Raw genomic sequence first — 21,852 nt, 5'->3', positions numbered from 1 at the left:
AATGTGAAGGGTTAACTAACATCAGCGTCTTGAGGAAGGAAGAACGCTCAAGCGTCGCCATTGTCAGATCCAACCACCCAAGGCCAAGTCAATGGTTTGCACCTAAAGAACAAGTCCGGGTAATGCCTTCAACAATGTAGCGACACGAGCAAGACCCCAGCAGCTACATGCATAGCACGGTCTTGACGTGAGATGCATGCAAATGAGGATCATGCTCGCAGAAGCAGGCAACCGAGCAGCAACAAGAGTCGGCCACCACCAAAGGCTCTGAACAACGAAAGTCAGTGGCACAGCAAAAATCCTAAATCGGGACGCTCCTGCAATCTGGCACCTTCCTCATGCTCCGTCGTTTGTGCCGATAGAATCAGTCAACAAAATATACTTGTTGTTGCTGATGGATCTGAAGATCAAAGATCATATGTCCAATCACAACAATCACATGCGGATGAGATCATGGCCATCGACGTCTCAGCTCCCCAGCCCAACTAGAAGATCCACCATAGGTGCTGCACAACCATGGCCCACGCCTTATGCCGTCGTCCAAGAATATATCTCACCTTCAGAGCAACGCCACCACCCGCTGGATGAGGCCCCATCTACTCTGCCTTGAGGCACAACCATAATGGCCCCGATCACACCAGCCTCGTTACCACCACACCCATCAAATACGGGGAAGGTGGATCCAGGAAATCAACCAGTCCCAGCCACCATTCGCATATACGCAGACACCACAGCATGACAGTTGAACCCCCCCCTCCCCTCGCCGATGGACCAAAAGCTGTCATGTAGCCGACACACGAAGACAGGGAGCTGCAACAGCTCCGGAACCGCCATGTCGCCGAGCTTCCACAGAGAGTCCTGCTGCAGCTGTCCTTCGGAGGCTCGAGGTCTAACCCTCAAACTGTCTCCGGGGTGTGGAGGACCGGGGGGGGGGGGGGGGGGGGGGGGGGGGGAGGCGACGGATGGGCTGGTCGCTGCCCATGTGGCCCGCATTGAGTGACGCAGGGGCCTCCTGTTTTTTGTAGGAAAGAGAGAAAAATGAAGAGGTGTCCGTAAAAATATGCTCAGCAAATGGCCAGACACTAGGAGAAGACGTTGCCTTTGCTAGTGTATAGATCATAACAACGGAGTTGGGTGCATTCAAAATTTTCTTTTTCATTAGTACAATAGAGTTATATTCACCACACATATTCATACAATAACACATGCTAATCCACAATAAATGAAAGAGCGCACCGTCGCTAAAAAGTCACTTACAAGAAATCAAAACTAACGAGGGAATGTCGCGGATAACAGGAACTCTTCTTCTTGGCTATAACACCTCGTTGCTTCATTTTTGTTTGCTTGTTGGCTTGTTGATGGATATCCGGTTGTTGCAAATTCCTTCAAGCCTGTTTCTTCTGTCAAATGAGCCCAGACACGCTCCTTGGGTGTTTGGAGAGCTTCGAGCACCATCTCCACTTGCCTCATGGTTGGTCGGTCCTCTGCTCTTAGTTTCACGCACGACATAGCTAGTGTAGCGACTTCTTTCACTTCGCTACCACCATCCTCTACAACTTGCGGATCTAGTATTTCAGGCAGATTGCCTTGTGCAAGCAGTGCGACAAATTGCTTGACAAGTCCGTCGCCATCGGTGGATCTATACAAAGAAGGCTTCCTCCTAGTAAGCAATTCAACAAGAAGGACTCCAAAGCTATAAACATCACTACTTTCTGTGAGATGTCCATTATAATAATACGTAGGGTCTAAGTACCCTATAGTTCCTTGCACCGCAGTTGTTGTTCCTGTTTGATCCACTTGAATGTATCTTGAAGCTCCAAAGTCTGACACTTTTGCCGTCAAGGCATCGTCAAGAAGTATGTTAGAAGGCTTGATATCTCGGTGTATTATAGGGACTGAAACAGCAGAGTGAAGGTAAGCGAGAGCTTTGCTTATTTCACTTGTGATCCTTAACCTATCTTTCCAAGGCAGCGATTCTAGTTCTTCCGTGTGAAGATGATCACTGAGTGTTCCATTGGAAATGAACTCATAAGACAATAAAGGGACTTCTGTCTCGAGGCAACAACCACGGAGCTTCACAATATTTCTGTGGTTGATCTGTGAGAGTATGGCAACCTCATTTATGAACTCATCGATTTCTCTCTTGACAACAATATTGGATTTCTTAATGGCCACAACATGAAGGTCCGACAGGATCCCTTTGTAGACCGTGCCATGCCCTCCGCCACCGAGCCTGCGAGTTTGATCAAAATTGTTGGTAGCCTTCTCTAGCTCTTCTAAAGAAATGATCATCCTCTCTGCAATATCCGCCTTGTGAGATACCAACTGCTTCAATAGTTGCCCACGGTTTTGACAGAAGAACTTCCATCTCAACGCCTGCGCCTTGCGTTGCTTAAGAGCACGGGTTATTAGGATTGCACCAAGAACCAATAGTAGAATGCATGGTCCACTAGCAACCGAGAGACCAATGATTAAACCCAAGTTCCCTGGAGATTAAACAATACACATCCACATATATTTACTATTATTGTCTGCTCAACAATGTATATTTACCATTACTGTTTCCACGCACTAGTAGTATTTAACAGGTTTGTCTTCATCATACCTTTGGTTTTGCCTGCAGGCTCGACGCAGCCACCAGGTAGACTATAGTTGCCATGTGTTCCTGCTGGGCAGCCAACAGAATGACTATAGTTGATATCTGCATATACACAATCAAATTAACCATGTCTTATTTAAGACTATGTTAAGCGAAAATAAAATCAAGTTTACAAGACAGCAACGCGTAAAATACGTTACCTTGGCATCCGCCGGTGAGGTAAGGGTTGCCCTCGTAGCCATTCTTGCACAGGCAAGAATAGGCTCCCCTGTCTTCACAGTATGCGGCATCCCGGCATTTGCTGTTTTTGCTCTTGCATATGCTCGGCGCTGTGTCGTCGGGGCATGTTCGTGAAGAATTATACACCGCAAGGTCGTGCGCCACGGCCCACTGGAGAACCACAGGGACCCTGATCTGAGCAGCCTTCCGCCGCGACCGACCATTGTTACTGTACGTAAAGTTGAGAACCACTCTCAGGTTGCGCTCTAACCAACCCACCTCGGTGATGAGCAGTACGTTCTTCACATGCTTGTAGTGCTGCGTGTCATTGAGCGGATTGAGGTACCCGCCGTAGGACACGCTGTAGGACATTCTGTTGCTGATGATGGACGACTGGCAGCAACCGATGTTGGAACAGGTACTGGAGTTGGGGCCTTGCGCCGCAACATACGCAGCAAACCAACCACCAGCGACCGGGGGGCAGATAGCGGCGCAGCCGCTGACGAGGCTCCCGTTTCGCTGCAATGTTGCCTGCACGTTGCAGCCCATAAGTATGAACTCGTTGGACCCTGGATGCAGGAAGTACATCACCCCGCCGCCGACGTTGTCACCGAGGTTCCACCTCCACTGCCCGGAGCCTCCACTCATGTTGATGGCATGCAGTCCACGGCTGACGACGTGCATGGTGCTGTTCTTCAGAGAGATGCGGAGGACCTGGAACTTGCCAGTGCTGCCGTCGCCGAGGAGGAGCCGCGGGGGCTTGCTTCCGTTGTTGGCGCAGGTGAGCTTGAACCCTGGCCTGTAGCACCTGCTCGGCCCCATGCCGAAAGGGTACGGCACACTGACATTGCCACAGCTGGTGGGGCAGCCCGGCAGCCCTATCACCGCCGGGGGATCCCCTGCGGCGACCGCCTTCGCCGAGATCAGCAGCACCAGCGCCGCTGCTGCGACGGATACACATCTGGTTTGCATCACGTACGTCGGCACTGCGATGGATTGTCTAATTCTCTTGTTGCCGGAGTTAGCTGATCTTCACTAATTTTGCTATTTATATATAGTACTACTATCACTTGAAAACGTCAGAGCGCCGGCTCGTGAGAGTGAACGAAAATATATCTACCTATTACTGTACTCCAGTCAAAGTTAATCGCTGAGTTTACCTACTAACCCCGTCCACCTAATCTTTCTCTATGCGGACAAGTCAGCAAACAGGGATCCACTCTTGCCAAATGGCAGTCCATTACGTCGGGCGTTTTGTCATTGCTGTGGCCCTTCGCTTTCGTTACATCAACGTAGCTTACCTCAGGATTTCGCTCTATTTATAATAAGCGGCCGTTTCACTCCGGACTCCCGAGACCAGCTTTTAGTCCCATCCTCGAAATTCAGCAACCTATTTTTTATCCATGTTTGAAAAAATGCATTTCAAGTTTCAAGGAAATTTTTGAAATAGTTGATAAATAGACAATTTATTTTGAAAAAAAGTACTTACTATTTTGGAAAAGAAATTCAATTCTTTTCCTCAGAATGTCTTGAATGACATTAGGGGATGAAGTAAGTAAGTTACATGGATTTACATCCAGAATACTTTTCCCCCATAGTAATTTGGAGCTGCGAGTGTAGAGAAAATGATAAGAATATATTGGAACTTCATTATCTGAAAAAAAGGCTTCTCGCCCTGCTTTATATAGAAAGCAGCTTCCAACATATAGCTCAACACAAACGAGCACCCAACCCGACACCACAATACACACTGACCCACACAATACATGAGAAGATACAAGGGTGCCAAAGATCAATGACAATACCCCATGCAAATAGTAGTAGAGCAAAGATAGACACCAAGCAACACTATGGAGTCGATGGACCCTTGAACCGTGAATGTCACCGCGAAGAGGCGAAGTTGAACGTCCACAAGATGTGAACTCCAAGGTGGTGCGTTCATGAAGATCATGATACCGGAGCGCCGCCACCGCCCGAGCAAGTGGATCAAGATTTTCACACGGAGCACTATGAAGGACTCGAAACAACAACGGTGGAGTTTTCAAGAAGTGGACGACAGCTGTGGATCTCGGCTCCGTCGGCCTGGCCCATGCCAGACATGGTTTTCACCCCAGCATGCTCCACTATCGGTCAGAGAGCGGGAAGACCCAAAATGCCCACCACACCACCATCACAGAGTGTCAACAACCATCGGTAGCATCGCCCCCACAGCAGTGGTGGCTAGCGTGCAACCGAGCCGCGGTTCCAGCCCACACGAGCACCGCGGCGCCCTCCACAAGGGATGCTGCTCTAGAGACCGTTCATTCTTGAGCGCATCCAAGGCCACAAGCAAAGCATCGATCGTCACGCCCCGACCATCGGCATCGACCGGCATGACCATCGCGACCAGGGACCGGGAGGAGCTAGGTCGCGGGGAAAAGTGAAAATGGAGGAGTGGACCTCGTCCATGACCAGCACCCCTTGTGGCCATGAGCCCGTGATGGGTGGGCCGATCTTATCGGAGCCACCCGCCACCACCCCATATGCCACCGCCTAGCCGGATCCACACCTACCTAGTCCAACAACCCGCTCAACGCCGAGAGGTGCCAGACTAGCCACGCCCAGCCGCCGCTGGCGAACACCAAGACACCAACCGAGCCAATGGCAGACGAACCGACGCCGCACCGCAGACCGACCCCCCCCAAACACCTGGTTGCCGCACCGTAGACCGGCCACTGTACGCCATGAGATGCCGGCACCACACCGCCGTAGACCAACCCAAGCAGAGACCTCCGACGGGATCCAGACACCTCCCTCGCAGCATGCTAAACCTAGGAGACAAATCTGGACGGATCTGACCGGAATCCCGCATACACGCTGCCTCCGGATTTCACGCCTCCTGTCGCCACACTCCACCATAGGGCAACTAGAACGTCGATGCACAGTCACATGCCACCCACGCTACCGCCCCGAGCACCCGTCGCTACGCCGCTGGGCCCAGCGCTGCTGCTCGCCTGACTATCCCGTGCCAGCCGCTGGGGACGAGTAGAATGGAAGAAATGGCCCTGCCGGGGACGATCTGACAGAGGCTGACTCAGCCGATTCCTGTGTCAATTTCATTCATTAGGAATACACGAACTACTTTCGCAAAAAAAAAGGTAATATATAAACTAGGCGATACCCCACATGTTGCTTCAGGAACCCTGTTAAGAGAAATACACAAGTACGTGTTACAAAAAAACTGAAACTATTACAACTCAAATGTAGTATGGCGGACTTACATAAACAACCATGTATAAAAATAGAAAACTATTAAACTGCAGCTATGGAGTGTCATTTAAAAATACTATAATGCAGAAGCGATAATCCACTTCTGAGCCTAGGCTCATTTGCACCCACGCTGATGGAAAAAATCAAAACAAATACTATAAAACTTCAAAAAATTCCTTTTTTTCATGGTAGATAATTTGATGCGTGAGGTTCGCTGCTAGTTTCAAATCATTTGGACATCTGAACAGCTCTCGGCAAAAAAGACAAATTCGAGGTCTTAAAAACGTTTACTGTCCGTGCACTATTCTGATCGATTTGTCTTTTTTGCTGAGAGCTATTAAGACGGCCCAAACATTTTATTTTTATTTTTTTCTGACCGGATGCAGATGATTAGGCACCGAAACGCTGCACACATGGACTATATACTATGCTCCAAGCATTCAAGACTTATATAATACTCCCTCTAATTCCTAAATGTATGACATTTTGGTAGTTATCAAACTAGCAAAACTTCATATATTTAAGAATGGAGGGAGTACAAGACAAAACGAAAAGGCAAACGATTTACAACGGCCAAACGACCGAGTCTTACGCCGGTCGCATGCTCTTCAGATCAGGCTCCATTGTGGGCACACAGGGGAACGTCACAATTCAGTTTCCCCAAATTTCCATGAAAAGTCAATTCAGCAGGTTCATTAGAGCATCTACAACCCGTGTTGCTAATTCAGCCCCCCTAGACGCGTCGAGGCGCGCGCGTGCATCATCCTGCATCGCTTCGTCGACCTCCTGCTCTAAGCGGAGGACTTCGCGTTGCCTGGTGGAGCTCCTACTCTGAGTAGCACCACATTTCCGCCGGCCAGATCCACCCACCAGAGCTACATGGCATGCAGGCGTGAGCTGGCCCTTTGGACCAATCCGTGGGTTTTCTGCCATCGCTCACTTCAATTCTGTGACAGCCGCTGATGTAGATAGAGAAGGGGCAGTGGGTGAAAAAGTATTCTGCCAAAGAGCTTTGTTTTCTTGTTTTCTTGTTCCCAATGCCTCACGTTCGTAGGCTCCTAGTAGTATACGTATTTAATCCAAACAATTTGTTTTAACAATGTATATGCATGATCCACACAACAACATCTTTGCATATGCGTGTGCTTAGCTTTGTGGAGCCCACTCAGTTCAGATCTTGCCTCCCTGAGTTGTGTTGTGACAGCTTGAGATGCTCCACTGGTGGGTTAGTATATGTATTTAATCCAAACAATTTGTTTTAACAATGTATTCTCTAAGATCAAGCTTTTACTTATCAGTTATCACCACTTACACTTATCTACTATACCTAAATAGCTAGTCCCCACTACTAGGAATTATGTAGCTTCTTCTTGAGCCATATCACCCAAATTAATTTAGCCCTTGGATATATTAGATCACTCAACATTATGCATCCGATCAACACACTAAGAGCTACTGCAGCTACCATATGTAGTAACTGCCGTATGCATGCAAATGCATGCACTAACTCCCGCCTATAAATATTTTACTCAAGGAAAAAACAGTGACGCATACGCATGCAGCTCATAGCCTCATACTGAGTGCTCAATATGAAAGAAAAATGGAAAATTTCGGGTCCAGCTGCGCCAGGGCACCGAAACGCCCTGGAATATGCTATACATTGGAAATAGCTGATAACTACTCAAAGTTTGACTTATTGACTCTGAACATTAGTTTACAAAAAATAAATAGGGCTTATAATAAACAAAAAGTGCACACCTTTTTTCTACATGAATAATTCCTTTTACTAAAAGAGCTCCTAAATTTTTCAATCACACAAGTAAACATTATGGTAAATGGATATCATGACCCTACCCAAATATAATGCACTTGGTTGCGTCATGCACTTGGTCCCATGGCGCCGGAGGCAGCGCGAGCGGAGGAGACGGAGATGCCATCGGGAAACTGTAGGCGCCACTCAGCTGCCGCCGTGGGTACCCTCCTTATGGCTGCGGGGAAGCGTTGTACGCCTGATGCACCGGGGAGCGGGCGGTGGTGGAGGACCGCAGGTGGTGCCGGCGGCAAGAGCGCTGTGCATGGCCCGGTTCTTGACTTGCTTCATCGGACTCTCCTCCAACCGGAGATAGGCCACAAACTTGGCGAAGTAGGGTTCGGGGATGAGTGTGAGGTTCGCCGCGGCGTTTCTGAAGTCCTGTTGAGACCGGTGGTGAGAGTGATGAGGAGGAGATCATCATCAATCTTCGCTCCGATGTCACGGAGCTCGTCAGCGAGAGTCTTGAGACGGCGACAGTAGTCGTCGACGGAGGAGTTGACTTGGTGGCACCCAAAAAACTCTTGCTGCAAAAGAACGCTACGTTGGAGACGATTGTCGGTGAATAGTCCGTTCAACTTTGTCCAAACGGCGAGAGCATCATCACCGTGTTGCACGTCCGTATGAAACAGGTCTGGCGAGATGGTGAGGAAGAACCACCGGACGAGCGTGGCGTCAATGGTGGACCACTCATGATGCGCGGGCACAAGGCTGGAATCGACGGAGTCGTCCACGTGGTCAAGGAGGTTGTACTCCCGGAACATGAGGGAGAAGTACGTCTTCCATGCGTAGTAGGAGGAGTCCGTCTGAGCAAGGCGGAACGAAGCCGCTCGTAGATGTTGAGGATGCAGATGTCGGCGGCGTCGAGAGGGTTGGCGTCGGCGAGCGGGTTGGAGGCGGAGCAGGTGACTGAAGACATGGTGAAAGAAAAACTAGGGTTAGGGTGCGGCGGTGTGGGGTACAACGGCGGATTGCGGCGGCAGGTGAGAGGGAGCGGCGACCGCGGATGGAGGCTGCGGTGGCGGCTTGAGTGGGCGGCGGCGGTGGCGAAGGATCGTGGCGGTGGCAGAAGCGAGATGGGGGCTGCGAGAGGTGCGGCAATGGCGCTAGGGGGAAGGCGCGGCGGCAGGATGATGCGGCGTCGGCGAAGGATCGTGGCGGTGGCAGAAGCGAGGCGGGGGCTGTGAGAGGTGCGGCGGTGGCACTAGGGGGAAGGCGTGGCGGCGGCGGCGGCAGCGCAAGGGTGGGGAGGCGGTTGCGGCGGGCGGAAGCTAGGGTTTAGAACCCGGAAACTGATACCATGTAAGATGATTGAACACTGGTAGAAAAAAGCCCTTTAGTCCCGGTTCGCAACAGCCTTTAGTCCCGGCTGTGCAACCGGGACTAAATATGCGCGACTAAAGACCCCCCCTTTAGTCGCGCCTCTTACGGACCGCGACTAAAGGCTTTAGTCCCGGTTCTTGTGGCTGACCGGGACTAAAGGCCCGTCCACGTGGGCGCCCGTGGTCCGTCGGGGCGGAGGACCTTTAGTCCCGGTTCTCGTGGCCAACCGGGACTAAAGGGCTCCTCCGCAGGTTTAGGGTTTTAGCCCCCCTAAACCTGGTTTCTTTTTAGTTTGGAGTGTTTTATTTCTTTTATATTATATTTTGTGTTTTATTTTAATTTTGATAAAGTTTCAGTACACATATTTTACGCTACTATATACATGCATATGAAATTTCAAACAAGAAGAATTCAAGAGGAATATATAATATATATTCAATCTCGGGTGACCATATACAACTTCGAACAAGTTTCCATACACAATTAGGATGGATGACCATATACAACTTCGTACAAGTTTCAATCTCGGGTATGCATATAAATTTCTTCGTCCTCGGTATAGTGTTCTCCTTTAGGATTGATGACTTCCCTCATGAAAAATCCTGCTAATTCTTCTTGAATTGGTCGGAAGCGAGCTTCTGGACTAAGCCTCCTCCGCAAGTTATCCGCCGCGTTCCGCACGCTTTCCGATGCCTTCCGCTCAGAGGTGTGTCTCCGGATGTTCTCACAAACATAGTATCCACATAGATTGGTCCCCGGTGGCTGCTTATCCACATTAACTAACCTTCTGAAATCTAGCTCATGTTTGAATTCACCGACAATTTCTTCTGAGAACCGTCTCCAAACCCTGCAGGGCAAAGAAAATTAAATGAATAAGGGAGTTATTAGTTACTTGATATTAGGAAATGAACGAAAAAGACCGATCGATATAGAGCTCAAATGATTGAAAATAATTACTTTTGCAGCATTTTTCTCATGTCGGCCCAACGCTTTGGATCCGAATCCATAGAGTCCATGATTAGAACTCTGGAGGTGTGAAGTTCAATATTTAGCAGAATCCAGTGGAACCTGCGGACACGTTACATGCACAGTCATGCATAACTCATCGATTAGACATACCATGCATGGAGTAAACAAAAGAGAATGGGCACAAGAGAGAAACACTCACCCAAAATGGTAAGGAAATAGAATATGACTTTTGAGTTGATGCTTTCTAAGAAACTTGTACAGGTCTTTCTCCACGTCTTCGGGGTGATGTTGTAACACATGTCCATTAACGATATGTGGGTCAATGAACCCAACATCATGGATGTTTCTTATTTTGCATTCCCAAATCTTCAATCTGCATAATAGCGTACGCAACAATATAGTTAGGACAATATATATATAGTGCAGGCAATGAAGAACAAGATGAGGTAGAAATAAATCACTTACAGAACGTAGCAACTCAGCATAGATTTGTCGAGGTCGCGCAGATTGAACAGCTGGAACAATTCACTCATATGAACTTCTACAGAGTACCGTTTGGTGTGATGCTCATCTGTAACATCCGCATAAACATATTCTTTGTCGGCCCATGTTATGAATTGCTTGTACCAACGTAGCAGATTTCGCATTTGTGGTGGTAGACTCTTTTCCCGCGCAGGCTCGACGAGAGGCCCATTCCGCACATATTGTAATGCTATCTCACATACTGGCGCATCCTCAAGGCCTAAGAAGGCACGAAGAGTCAAACCCATCTCAGACGCTTGTTTCATGGCACCCGCTACAGTCAATCCAAGTGCTGCCGCAGCTGCTATGATCTCGGGGTCCTCTTCCGGACCGGCTTTCACTATGAGCGGGGGGATCGATTGTTTCTTCTGCATCCCGAGCTGGTCAACTTGTTTCCCGCTTTTTTTACTTTCTTCTTTCTCCTCCTTCAATATTTTTGCTTGCCTACGAAGTTCATGTCCATAGTCGTCAGGCATATTCAGCTCGGCTTGGGACGGTGTCGTCAAAAAATCCTTAGCCCACTTCTTTTGCTTCTCAGTGAATACTTGCTTGGGCTCAGGCTCTTTTTTCGCCTTCATATCCGCCTTCCATTTCTCATAATCAGCAGACGCGGCCAATTTGGTTTCAGCTTCACTAAGTTCCCCAGGCCTTGGGAGGAGAGGCTTCAGTGATGGCTCCGGTACCCTTGTGGTCTTAGGTACATAAGGGTCCGGGTTAATAGTCCAGGAGCGGGTTTCCTTGCTGTCCGCCTGCTTCTGCTTCTTCGCCGGAGGTGGATTGGGGGGCGTCGTACCCGCCGGAGGAGGATTGGGGGGCGTCGTACCCGCCGGAGGTTGTGGATCGGGGGACGGCGTCGAATGGCGTGAAGGAGGTGTAGGTGAACCACCACGACCACCACCACCGCCACCACCGCCACCACCACCACCACCACCATCGGAGGGGGGTGGACTTTCTAGCCTTGGCGCCTCGCCTGGAAACACTATGTACTTCTTTTTCCATAGAATGAACTGGCGCTTGACATCTCCAAGTCTTCTCTCCCCTTCGGGTGTAGGTTTGTCAATCTCCAGGTCCTCAAACCCTTGGACTATGTCTTCCACCGTGACACGAGCATAGCCATATGCAATGGGGTTGTTGTGGTGGAGTGCTCCAGGTGTACAGGGTAAAGCACTGCCGCTAGCTACCTTCGTGGAAACGTTCCCCACGGGATAATGCAGATCACATTCTTTCATCTCCTTTACATCATCCACGGGGTAGTGAGGCTCCGGTGCACGAATCTCGATCATCGGTGCACTAGCACCAGGCGGGGCATCCGTGGAAGCCACGCTGCTTCTCCGCTGCTGGCTTCCGCGATCCGCTTCATGATCTTCATGCGGCCCTGCAGCCGATTTTTCTTTCACTAGTTCATGCACGGTCTGCTTCAACTCATGGAGTTCCCATGCAAACTTCGTCATAAGATCTGCATCCCGGTCCGTCTTTCTCTCACGGCTTCTGTAACAGTACGGGTCATTGTCCTGGGAAAACCCTACTTTCCACGGAACTTTGCCTTTGCCTCGTACACGTCCTCCGTGTTCATCATTCCCGAGGGCTGTTGTCAATGCGTCTTTCTCTCTGTTGAACTTGATCAAGCCCTCTTGAGCTTGGGTCATTGCGTCAATAAGGGCTTGGGTGGGAGCAAACTGTCTCTGCCGGTGAACACACACCCCTGTCTCCGGGTCTAGCGATCCCCCATGCCTGTACCACCAGCTTTTGGCCCTTGGGTCCCATCCCTCTGTACCTAGAGGGATTCCTCGCACCCTCAGGTCCTCCTCCATCTTCTGCCACCTAGGCTCCGAAAGGCGGTATCCTCCTGGCCCCATAATATGATGGAACTTTTTCTTACTCGCATTATCCTTATTTTTTTCGATATTTCCTTGAAATGCTCCGATTGCTTTTGCCTCACAAATTCTGGCCAATCATCTTTCAGTTTCTCATGTTCTCCATTGAAATCCGGAGTCTTGCCCTTGTTGACATAGTCACGGGTTAAATTTTTCTTGAAGTTCCGGAATGCTTCGCCCAACTTCTGAAGAGCGAACTCTTTAACTAGCCTCCTCCTCTGACGTCCACCCGGAACCTCGTTACCGAATTCATCGACTTTGTTGTATTCCGGAGGTAGAATGAAATGTTCCATAAGCTTTCTCCAGCAATCCTTTTTCGTTCTCTTGTCGACAAAACTGAAACCAAGACGTGCCTTCTTTGGCTCCTTCCATTCCTGGATGGTGATCGGGACGTTGTCTCTAACAACGACTCCGCATTGGTTGATAAACTTTGAGGTGTGCTGTAGGGGCTTGCCGGTTTCACTGACAAACTCAATGGCATATGTTTCTCCTGTTTTCATCGCCTTGGATTTGCCACGCTTTGTCGTACTCGATCCGGAGGGCTAAAAAAAGAAAGAGAGTCGCGCGCGTTAATACATATGTATTCACATTTCAGTAAGTTTGTATCACGAGAGGCTCAATGTATATATATACCTCGCCGGAGGTGGTTGCTACTTGCAATTCGAGATCGTCGGTTGTTGACGGTTGACCTCCGTCGACAATGTCCGTTCCTTCACCTTCTTGATCATCGACAACCTCTGTTCCACCGTCAAGGTTCAGATAAGAAGAGAATACATCCTCTTGTTGCTCATATTCTGAGCCCGACACATAAGGAATCTCGTTGTTGATGATGCCCATTAAATAATGTTCAGCCTCCGGATCCCTAAGCGGCTCGGTTCTATCGTCCGCCATATGTCACTCCTGCATGTAGTAAAAATTCTTTAAGTATAAAGGAATTGAAAAATAAGATTAAGGGGACATAGAGGAGGAGGAATTAAAAAATAAGATTCTTTAAGTAAAAATTCTTTTTTTCTTCTTCTTCCTTTCTTCTTCCTCTTTCTTCTTTCTTTCTTCTTCTTCCTTTCTTCTTCCTCTTTCTTCTTCTTCCTTTCTTCTTCTTCCTTTCTTCTTCTTCCTTTTTCCTTTCTTCTTCTTTCTTTCTTCTTCTTCCTTTCTTCTTCTTCCTTTCTTCTTTCTTTCTTCTTCTTCCTTTTTCTTTTTTCTTTCTTTCTTCTTCTTCCTTTCTTCTTCCTTTCTTCTTCTTTTTTTCTTCTTCCTTTTTCTTTCTTCTTTCTTTTGGTTTTCATTTGGTTTTCGTTTTTTCTTCTTCCTTTTTATTTCTTGTTTTTTCTTCTTCCTTTTTCTTTCTTCTTTCTTTCTTCTTTCTTTTTTTCTTCTTCCTTTTTCTTCTTTCTTTTTTTCTTCTTCCTTTGTTTTTCTTCTTCCTTTCTTTTTCTTCTTCCTTTTTCTTTCTTGTTTTTTCTTCTTCCTTTTTCTTTCTTCTTTCTTTCTTCTTTCTTTTTTCTTCTTCCTTTTTTTTCTTCTTCCTCTTTCTTCTTTCTTTCTTCTTTCTTTTTTTCTTCTTCCTTTTTTTTTCTTCTTTCTTTTTTTCTTCTTCCTTTGTTTTTCTTCTTCCTTTGTTTTTCTTCTTCCTTTTTTTTCTTCCTCCTTTGTTTTTCTTCTTTCTTTTTTTCTTCTTCCTTTGTTTTTCTTCCTCCTTTTTTTGTTTTTTTCTTCTGTTTGTTTTTTTGTTTTCTTTTGTTTTTTTCTTCTTCCTTTGTTTTTCTTCTGTTTTTTTGTTTTCTTTTGTTTTTTCTTCTGTTTGTTTTTCTTGTGTTTTCCTTTTTTTTCTTCTTTCTTTTTTTCTTCTTCCTTTGTTTTTCTTCTGTTGTTTTCTTCCTTTTTCTTTTTTTCTTCCTTTTTCCTTTTTTCTTCCTTTTTCTTGTTTTTCTTCTGTTTTTCTTTTGTTTTCTTCTTCCTTCTTTCTTCTTCTTCCTTTTTCCTTTTTTCTTTCTTCTTCTTCTTCCTTTTTCTTCTTCCTTCTTCTTCTGCCGGCGCGCGGAGGACGGCAGGCAGGGCCAGCGGGCGGCGGGCGGCGGGCGGCAGGGCGTCGGGCGGCGGGCGGCAGGGCGTCGGGCGGCGGGCGGCGGGCGGTGGGCGGCGGGCAAGGGCGCAGGGCACGGGCGGCGGGCAAGGGCAGGGCACGGGCGGAGGCGGCGCTCACTGGGGACGGGGGCGGCGGCGCGCAGGGCTTCGGCGTCGGCGTCGGCGTTGGGGCAGGGCTTCGGCGTCGGCGTCGGCGTCGGGGCAGGGCTTCGGCGTCGATCGGCGTCGGGGCAACGCTTCGGCGTCGAGAGAGAGGAGAATGGGAAGTGGCGAAACTGCTAAGTGCAGTATTTATAGACGCACCTTTAGTCGCGGTTGGGGAGGCGGACCGCGACTAAAGGGTACCCTTTAGTCGCGGTCCGCCTCCCCAACCGGGACTAAAGGGTTTTGGCGCCGCTTTCGTTCCCGCGCAGAAAGACCCTTTAGTCGCGGTTGGGGACAACAACCGCGACTAAAGGGTACCCTTTAGTCGCGGTCCTCCTCCCCAACCGGGACTAAAGGGTCTGTGCTGGAACTGGCGCGGTGCGGTGGGATGTTTAGTCCCACCTCGCTAGCCGAGAGGCTTCGACAGTGGTTTATAAGCGCGGCTGCGCTCACCACTTCGAGCTCCTCTCAAATGCAGGCTTACGGGCCTATTCTGTCACTATGTGCCTGTGGGCGTACTGGGCCTTCTGCGGGCCTGAATCCTGGCCCATTAATGGGTTTCTAGTCGTATTCAGGCCGTGGTGGCCCAGTAGGTGGCATATTTTTTATTTTTTGCCTGTTTTTTGTTTTCTTTTTTGCTTTATTTATTTTGTTTTGTTTTTCTTCTTTTTTTCTTCCTTTTTTCCTTTTTCCTTTTTTCTTCTGTTTTTTTCTTCTGTTTGTTTTTTTCTTCTGTTTTTTTCTTATGTTTTTCTTCTGTTTGTTTTTTTCTTCTGTTTTTCCTTTTTTCTTCTGTTTTTTTCTTCCTTTTTCCTTCTTTCTTCTTCTTCCTTTTTCCTTTTAAAATCAGAAAAATAAAACTAATTCATTTTAAAATCTTAAAAATACAATTATATATAAAAAAATCAGAAAAATAAAACTAATTCATTTTAAAATCCCTTGAAGGTTTGACAAAAGGTTTGATACATCATTCATTTCATCGACCAAATACAAAGTTTGGTACAATAAATTATTACACATCAATTCTTCCCTTGTGTCCCTGCTTACTTACGATTGTGCCGTATCCATGGAGCATCCTCATCATTTAACTTAATGCTTGGGTCAGTGTTCACTTTGAAGGGCGGAATTTCACCAAACATATTATAATCTTCTGACATGTCTGTCTTGTCCTCCACTCCCACGATGTTTCTTTTCCCTGAAAGAACAATGTGGCGCTTTGGATCATCGCATGATGTACTGATCGTTTTCTTATCTTTCCGTTTCCTCGGTTTGCTACTCATGTCCTTCAAATAAAAAACCTGAGCGACATCTTTGGCAAGGACGAATGGTTCGTCAAGGTAACCAAGATTGTTGAAATCCACCATTGTCATTCCGTATTGCTCGTCCACCTTTACCCCACCTCCTGTTAGCTTGAACCATTTGCACCGGAACAAAGGGACCTTAAAGGAGGGTCCATAGTCAAGTTCCCATATCTCCTCTATGTAACCATAATATGTGACCTTTTGCCCATTCTCGGTTGCTGCATCAAAGCGGACACCACTGTTTTGGTTGGTGCTCTTTTTATCTTGGGCGATGGTGTAAAATGTATTCCCATTTATCTCGTACCCTTGGAAAGTCGTTATAGTCGAAGATGGTTTCTTGGCCAACATGTACAGCTGATCTCCAACATCATTGTCATTCATTAAATGTTTTCGCAACCAACTGCCGAAAGTCTCCATGTGGGCCTTTCTAATCCAGGATTCAGGCTTCCCCGGGTTGTCCGAGCGTAAAATATTCTTGTGTTGCTCGAAGTACGGAGCCACCAAGCTGGAATTTTGCAGAACTGTGTGGTGTGCTTCAGTCATAGAATGACCGTCCATACATATCGTGGATTCCCTTCCGATCTTGCCTTTTCCACTTAGTCTCCCCTCGTGCCGCGATTGAGGAATACCAATCGGCTTAAGGTCAGGAACATAGTCAATACAGAACTCAATTACCTCCTCATTTCCATAGCCCTTGACGATGCTTCCTTCTGGCCTAGCACGGTTACGAACATATTTCTTTAATACTCCCATGAACCTCTCAAAGGGGAACATATTGTGTAGAAATACAGGACCGAGAATGGAAATCTCTTCGACTAGGTGGACCAGGAGGTGCGTCATAATATCGAAGAAGGATGGTGGGAACACCAACTCGAAACTGACAAGGCATTGGACCACATCGTTCTGTAACCGTGGTAGATCTTCTGGATTGATTACCTTCTGAGAGATTGCATTGAGGAATGCACATAGCTTCACAATGGCTACTCGAACATTTTCCGGTAGGAGCCCCCTCAAAGCAATCGGAAGCAATTGCGTCATAATCACGTGGCAGTCGTGAGACTTCAGGTTTTGGAACTTTTTCTCCGCCATGTTTATTATTCCCTTTATATTCGACGAGAAGCCAGACGGGACCTTCATACTGCTCAGGCATTCAAAAAAAAAAGACCTTCCCTTCTTTGGTAAGAGCGTAGCTGGCACGACCTTGAAACCATTCCGGATGCCGGTCATCTGGGTCTTTCAAAAGTTGCTGGTCCTGCCGTGCTTCCTTTGTATCATTTGTCTTCCCATACACGCCCAAGAAGCTTAGCAGGTTCACGCAAATATTCTTCGTAACATGCATCACGTCGATTGCAGAGCGGACATCTAGGACTTTCCAATATTCTAGCTCCCAAAATATAGATTTCTTCTTCCACATGGGTGCGTGCCCGTCAACTCCCCGCGGAACTGATTGTCCGCCAGGACCCTTTCCAAAGATGACTTTCAAATCCTTGACCATATCAAATATCTCAGCACCAGTACGTTCCGCAGGCTTCGGCCGGTGATCTGCCTTCCCGTTGAAATGCTTGCCTTTCTTTCTTACGTTATGATTTCGGGGAAGAAATCGACGATGACCCAGGTACACGTTCTTCTTACAATTAACCAAACGTACACTTTCAGTCTCATGTAAGCAGTGCGTGCATGCATTGTATCCCTTATTTGTCTGTCCCGAAAGGTTACTGAGAGCAGGCCAATCGTTGATGGTTACAAAAAGCAACGCTCATAGGTCAAATTCCTCTCCTTTGTGCTCATCCCAGACACGTACACCAGGTCTGGCCCACAACTGTAAAAGTTCTTCAACTAATGGCCTTAGGTACACATCGATGTCGTTGCCGGGTTGCTTAGGGCCTTGGATGAGAATTGGCATCATAATGAACTTCCGCTTCATGCACAACCAAGGAGGAAGGTTGTAGATGCATAGAGTCACGGACCAGGTGCTATGGCTGGAGCTCTGCTCGCCAAAAGGATTCATGCCATCAGTACTTAGACCAAATCTTATGTTCCTTGCGTCAGCTGCAAAATCTTTGAACACTCTGTCGATCTTTCTCCATTGCGTTCCATCAGCGGTGTGTCTCAACTCCCCGTCGGACTTACGGTCCTCTTTGTGCCATCGCAACGACTTGGCATGCTTTTTGTTCATGAACAGACGTTTCAACCGTGGTATTATAGGAGCATACCACATCACCTTGGCGGGAACCCTCTTCCTGGGTTTCTCGCCCTCAACATCGTCACCAGGGTCATCGCCTCTGATCTTATAACGCAATGCAGTGCATACAGGGCATTCATTCAAATTCTCGTATTCACCGCGGTAGAGGATGCAGTCGTTAATGCATGCATGTATCTTCAGAACCTCTAAACCTAGAGAGCAGACAGCCTTCTTTGCTTCGTACGTACTGGCGGGCAACTCGTTATTCTTCGGGAACATATTCTTCAACATTTTCAGCAAATTTTCAAATGATGAGTCACCTACACCTTCCTGTGCCTTCCATTTTAGCAAATCCAGTGTGCAGCCCAGCTTTTTCAGACTATTATCGCATCCTGGATACAACGACTTTTTGTGATCCTCTAACATGCGATCCAAATTCTCCCTATCCTTGTCAGCTTCGCAGCGTCTCCGTGCATCAGCAATGGTCCGACCAAGATCATCAGCGGGCTCATCATGTGCCTCTTCTTCACCTTCACCTAACCCTTCCCCACCTTCAGCATCATCCTCCATGAAAGTATCACCAAAATGATCATGATAGTTGTCATCGATATCATCCCCTTCTTCATCTTCTTCCATTCTAACCCCTCTTTCTCCATGCTTGGTCCAACAATTATAGCTTCGCATGAAACCGTGCCGAAGCAGGTGCATGTGAACGTCTCTTGAGGAGGAGTAACCCTTCTGATTCTTACAGACAGCACATGGACAGATAATAAAACCTTGCTACTTGTTCGCATTTGCCACTACGAGGAAATCTTTCAAACCCGTAGTGAACTCGCCGGAGAGTCGGGGACCGTACATCCATTGTCGATTCATCTGTATTATTATTATATAAAGTATATAATTAACCATCATGCATTTGTTAAACTAACTAGCTAGAAATAATACAAATTAAACAATGAACTACACACATGCATATTTTATCAATGACACATGAAAGGTTCAAGTTGCTAACCGCGATCGCGGAGGAAAAATAAATGAGAAAGCTCAAGTGTGGCTCGGACACTTCATATCATGTTTGTTTCAGGCTCTCGGGCATTTCATCAAACACCTTGTGTGCATAGGAGGAACCAAAAGCAAACCCAGCACCCCCTTCTGAAAATTGTGAAGTGAGCTGAGTGAAGTGAAGTGAGCTGAGTCCTATATATAGGGATGGGCCTTTAGTCCCGGTTGGCCTGGCCAACCGCAACTAAAGGCCTTCGGGGACCTTTAGTCGCGGTTGGCCAGGCCAACCGGGACTAAAGCCCCTCCCGTCCACCAGCTGGATGGGCCTTTAGTCCCGGTTGGCCTGGCCAACCGCGACTAAAGGCCTTCGGGGACCTTCAGTCCCGGTTGGCCAGGCCAACCCGGACTAAAGCCCCTCCCGTCCGCCAGCTGTCGACCGAGCGCGCTGGGCCCAGATAGTTGGTCGCGGGTCTCCTCCCGAACCGCGACTAAAGACCCCTTTGGTCGCGGTTCGATTGTTTTGGGGACTAATGGGGGCGTATGGAAGCCTCTTTTTCTACCAGTGGAATTGCATGATGTATTGATATCGCACTATACAAGGAACTAGGAAGTGGGCCAGATACACAAGTATGCGCATAACACATATACTCAACACCATGGAAAAAAGTATCCATTCCACGGAGGCCAACCAAGAGTGATCCCTTGTATCCTGGAGAAATCACTGGACGTGGAGACAATGTCCTCGTCCCACGAGTGCAAAACGAGGGCCATATTCCCTCTAACTCCTGGTAGTGGAGCAGCAATCCAGCGTGTACGTAGAGAGAATGATAATGTTGAGGTTGAGGTCACCTCCAAAGGATAGGAGGTAAACACTGCCCAACTCTGGAGCCGAAGAAGCTTCGCACAGCGATCCAAGCCTGCTCGAAGACGTCACTGTGTTGTTACCATATGGTACGTCAGCTCGATGACAATGCCCCCAAAAGGGTAACGATCCAACCAACCACCGTAGTTGAGTTTGCTCGATCAGGCATTGATTTTACCTCGAGCCCTGGCATCTAGCAGCTGGAAAACCACAATGGAGCCTCCAAGTGATATGTGACACCAGGCAGCAGGCATTTGCTGCCACAGCAGAGGCATTGCGCCCCCACACCAGGTGAGGAACCTAAGCCACCGATGCCAGCACAACGGAAGGCCCGTCTCGGACATTCAAGGACTCCAGATCAATGTATGCGCTATGGGCGATGAACATGGAGGTCGTGATGGAGGGAGCTGAGCTCTAGGAAGCCGTCGACCCCGGCGGCGCTGAGTACGCGAAGGGCGCGGTGAAGTATCAGACGGGTCGGGCGTTAACGGCAATCTACTCCACCATGTCTAAGGATGTGCTGCAACACCTCGTCGGAAAGAACTCGGCGAAGGAGGCATGGGAGACCATCAAGATCCTGCACAAGCGTCATGACCGTGTCAAGAAAGCACACCTTCAGTCCCTGATGAGAAGCTACGAGTGCCTGAAGATGGATGAAAGTGAGACGGTTGATCAGTTTGCCACCCGTCTCAAGACCCTCGTCAATGGCATACGCAGCTATGGTTCAACCCTAGAAGAAGTTGCGATCGTCCGACGATTCTTGCGCGCCGCGCCGTCACGCTACATTCAGATTGTCACGTCGATCGAGCAATGTCTCGACCTGAAGACTCTCATGGTCAAGGATCTCGTCGCAAGGTTCAAGGACCACGGCGAGCGAATTCGTCTCAGTTTTGGCGACTCGAAGGGGAGTGAGCACCTGATGCTGACAAAGGCGCAATGGATCGCCCTGTCGAAAGAAAAGCAAGGCGGACACACGAGCAGCGGCAAGAAAAAAGGGAAGGGGAAGCAGCGCTCGGCGAGAAAGAACTTTGATGACTCGGACGAAGAGGATGCGCCTGCACCACCGAGGAGGAAGTTTGACATAAAAAAAGTAAGGTGTTGTAAGTGTGGCCTCCTCGGTCACTTCAAGGCTAACTGCGATTAAGCACTGAAGCAACAGGCGCTCATGGCCAAGGAAGGAGACGACGGGGATATGATGCTGATGTGTGAGCTAGTGGACGAGGAGGATAAAATCCGACAAAAGGGTCTGATGGTCCACAAGGGATCTGATGTGAGCATCAGTACTCAACCAGAGGAAAAAAATGCAAGGAGATCAGATTATAGAAACAACTGACTAACTCAAAGCTCAATGCAAAGGAATTATAATTTCAAATTCAAGGGATCAGAAGCAAACGCTCTGATTGAGGATGGATAAGTCGAGTAAACTTACGGGTACAATCGATGGCAAATTTGATTGGTCGAGATCCAGCTCACGTTTAAAATGACGTCTGAGCCGGAAGGAGGAATTCTAGGATCTGATTGAGGATTGCGAGCTTTCGCAACAAATTGAATCAACGGAATCAAAATGATAATGACAAGAGATGCTAATAAGAATTAGACTTATGGGATTAACCATAATGCAAGCAAGTAAGAATTTCAAGAGCAATAGGCTACTCAGGATTTCAGAAGTTGAAATAGTATTTTGAAGACTTTTGTGAAATACATGAATCAA

At 47.9% G+C, this 21,852-nt stretch overlaps 2 protein-coding genes across 2 annotated transcripts; one reads left to right on the top strand and one right to left on the bottom strand.

Moving 5' to 3' along the window:
- Window positions 1-1,235: 1,235 nt before the first annotated feature.
- On the bottom strand, window positions 1,236-3,790 carry LOC109786404 (wall-associated receptor kinase 3-like). The gene is made up of 3 exons (XM_020344970.3): window positions 2,800-3,790; window positions 2,606-2,701; window positions 1,236-2,486 (listed from the first exon to the last, which is right to left on the bottom strand). Exons 1-3 carry the CDS (start codon window positions 3,788-3,790, stop codon window positions 1,270-1,272), a joined length of 2,304 nt encoding a protein of 767 aa, XP_020200559.1. The 3' UTR covers window positions 1,236-1,269.
- A 16,856-nt stretch (window positions 3,791-20,646) lies between these two features.
- On the top strand, window positions 20,647-21,285 carry LOC109786405 (uncharacterized). The gene has a single exon (XM_020344971.1). It carries the CDS (start codon window positions 20,647-20,649, stop codon window positions 21,283-21,285), a length of 639 nt encoding a protein of 212 aa, XP_020200560.1.
- Window positions 21,286-21,852: the final 567 nt, after the last annotated feature.

The sequence above is a fragment of the Aegilops tauschii genome, chromosome 4 (genome assembly GCF_002575655.3).
Source record: "Aegilops tauschii subsp. strangulata cultivar AL8/78 chromosome 4, Aet v6.0, whole genome shotgun sequence".
In the NCBI taxonomy this organism is placed as follows: Eukaryota; Viridiplantae; Streptophyta; class Magnoliopsida; order Poales; family Poaceae; genus Aegilops; species Aegilops tauschii.
This window is presented reverse-complemented; position numbering and strand designations above follow the sequence as displayed.

Excerpts from the sequence above, each read along its gene's own strand:
- LOC109786404 (XM_020344970.3), bottom strand. The coding sequence starts at position 3,790 with ATGCAAACCAGATGTGTATCCGTCGCAGCAGCGGCGCTGGTGCTGCTG. Across the intron at positions 2,702-2,799 it reads CCTCACCGGCGGATGCCAAG|ATATCAACTATAGTCATTCT; the intron begins GTAACGTATTTT and ends GTGTATATGCAG. Across the intron at positions 2,487-2,605 it reads GCCTGCAGGCAAAACCAAAG|GGAACTTGGGTTTAATCATT; the intron begins GTATGATGAAGA and ends TTTAATCTCCAG.
- LOC109786405 (XM_020344971.1), top strand. The coding sequence starts at position 20,647 with ATGTCTAAGGATGTGCTGCAACACCTCGTCGGAAAGAACTCGGCGAAG.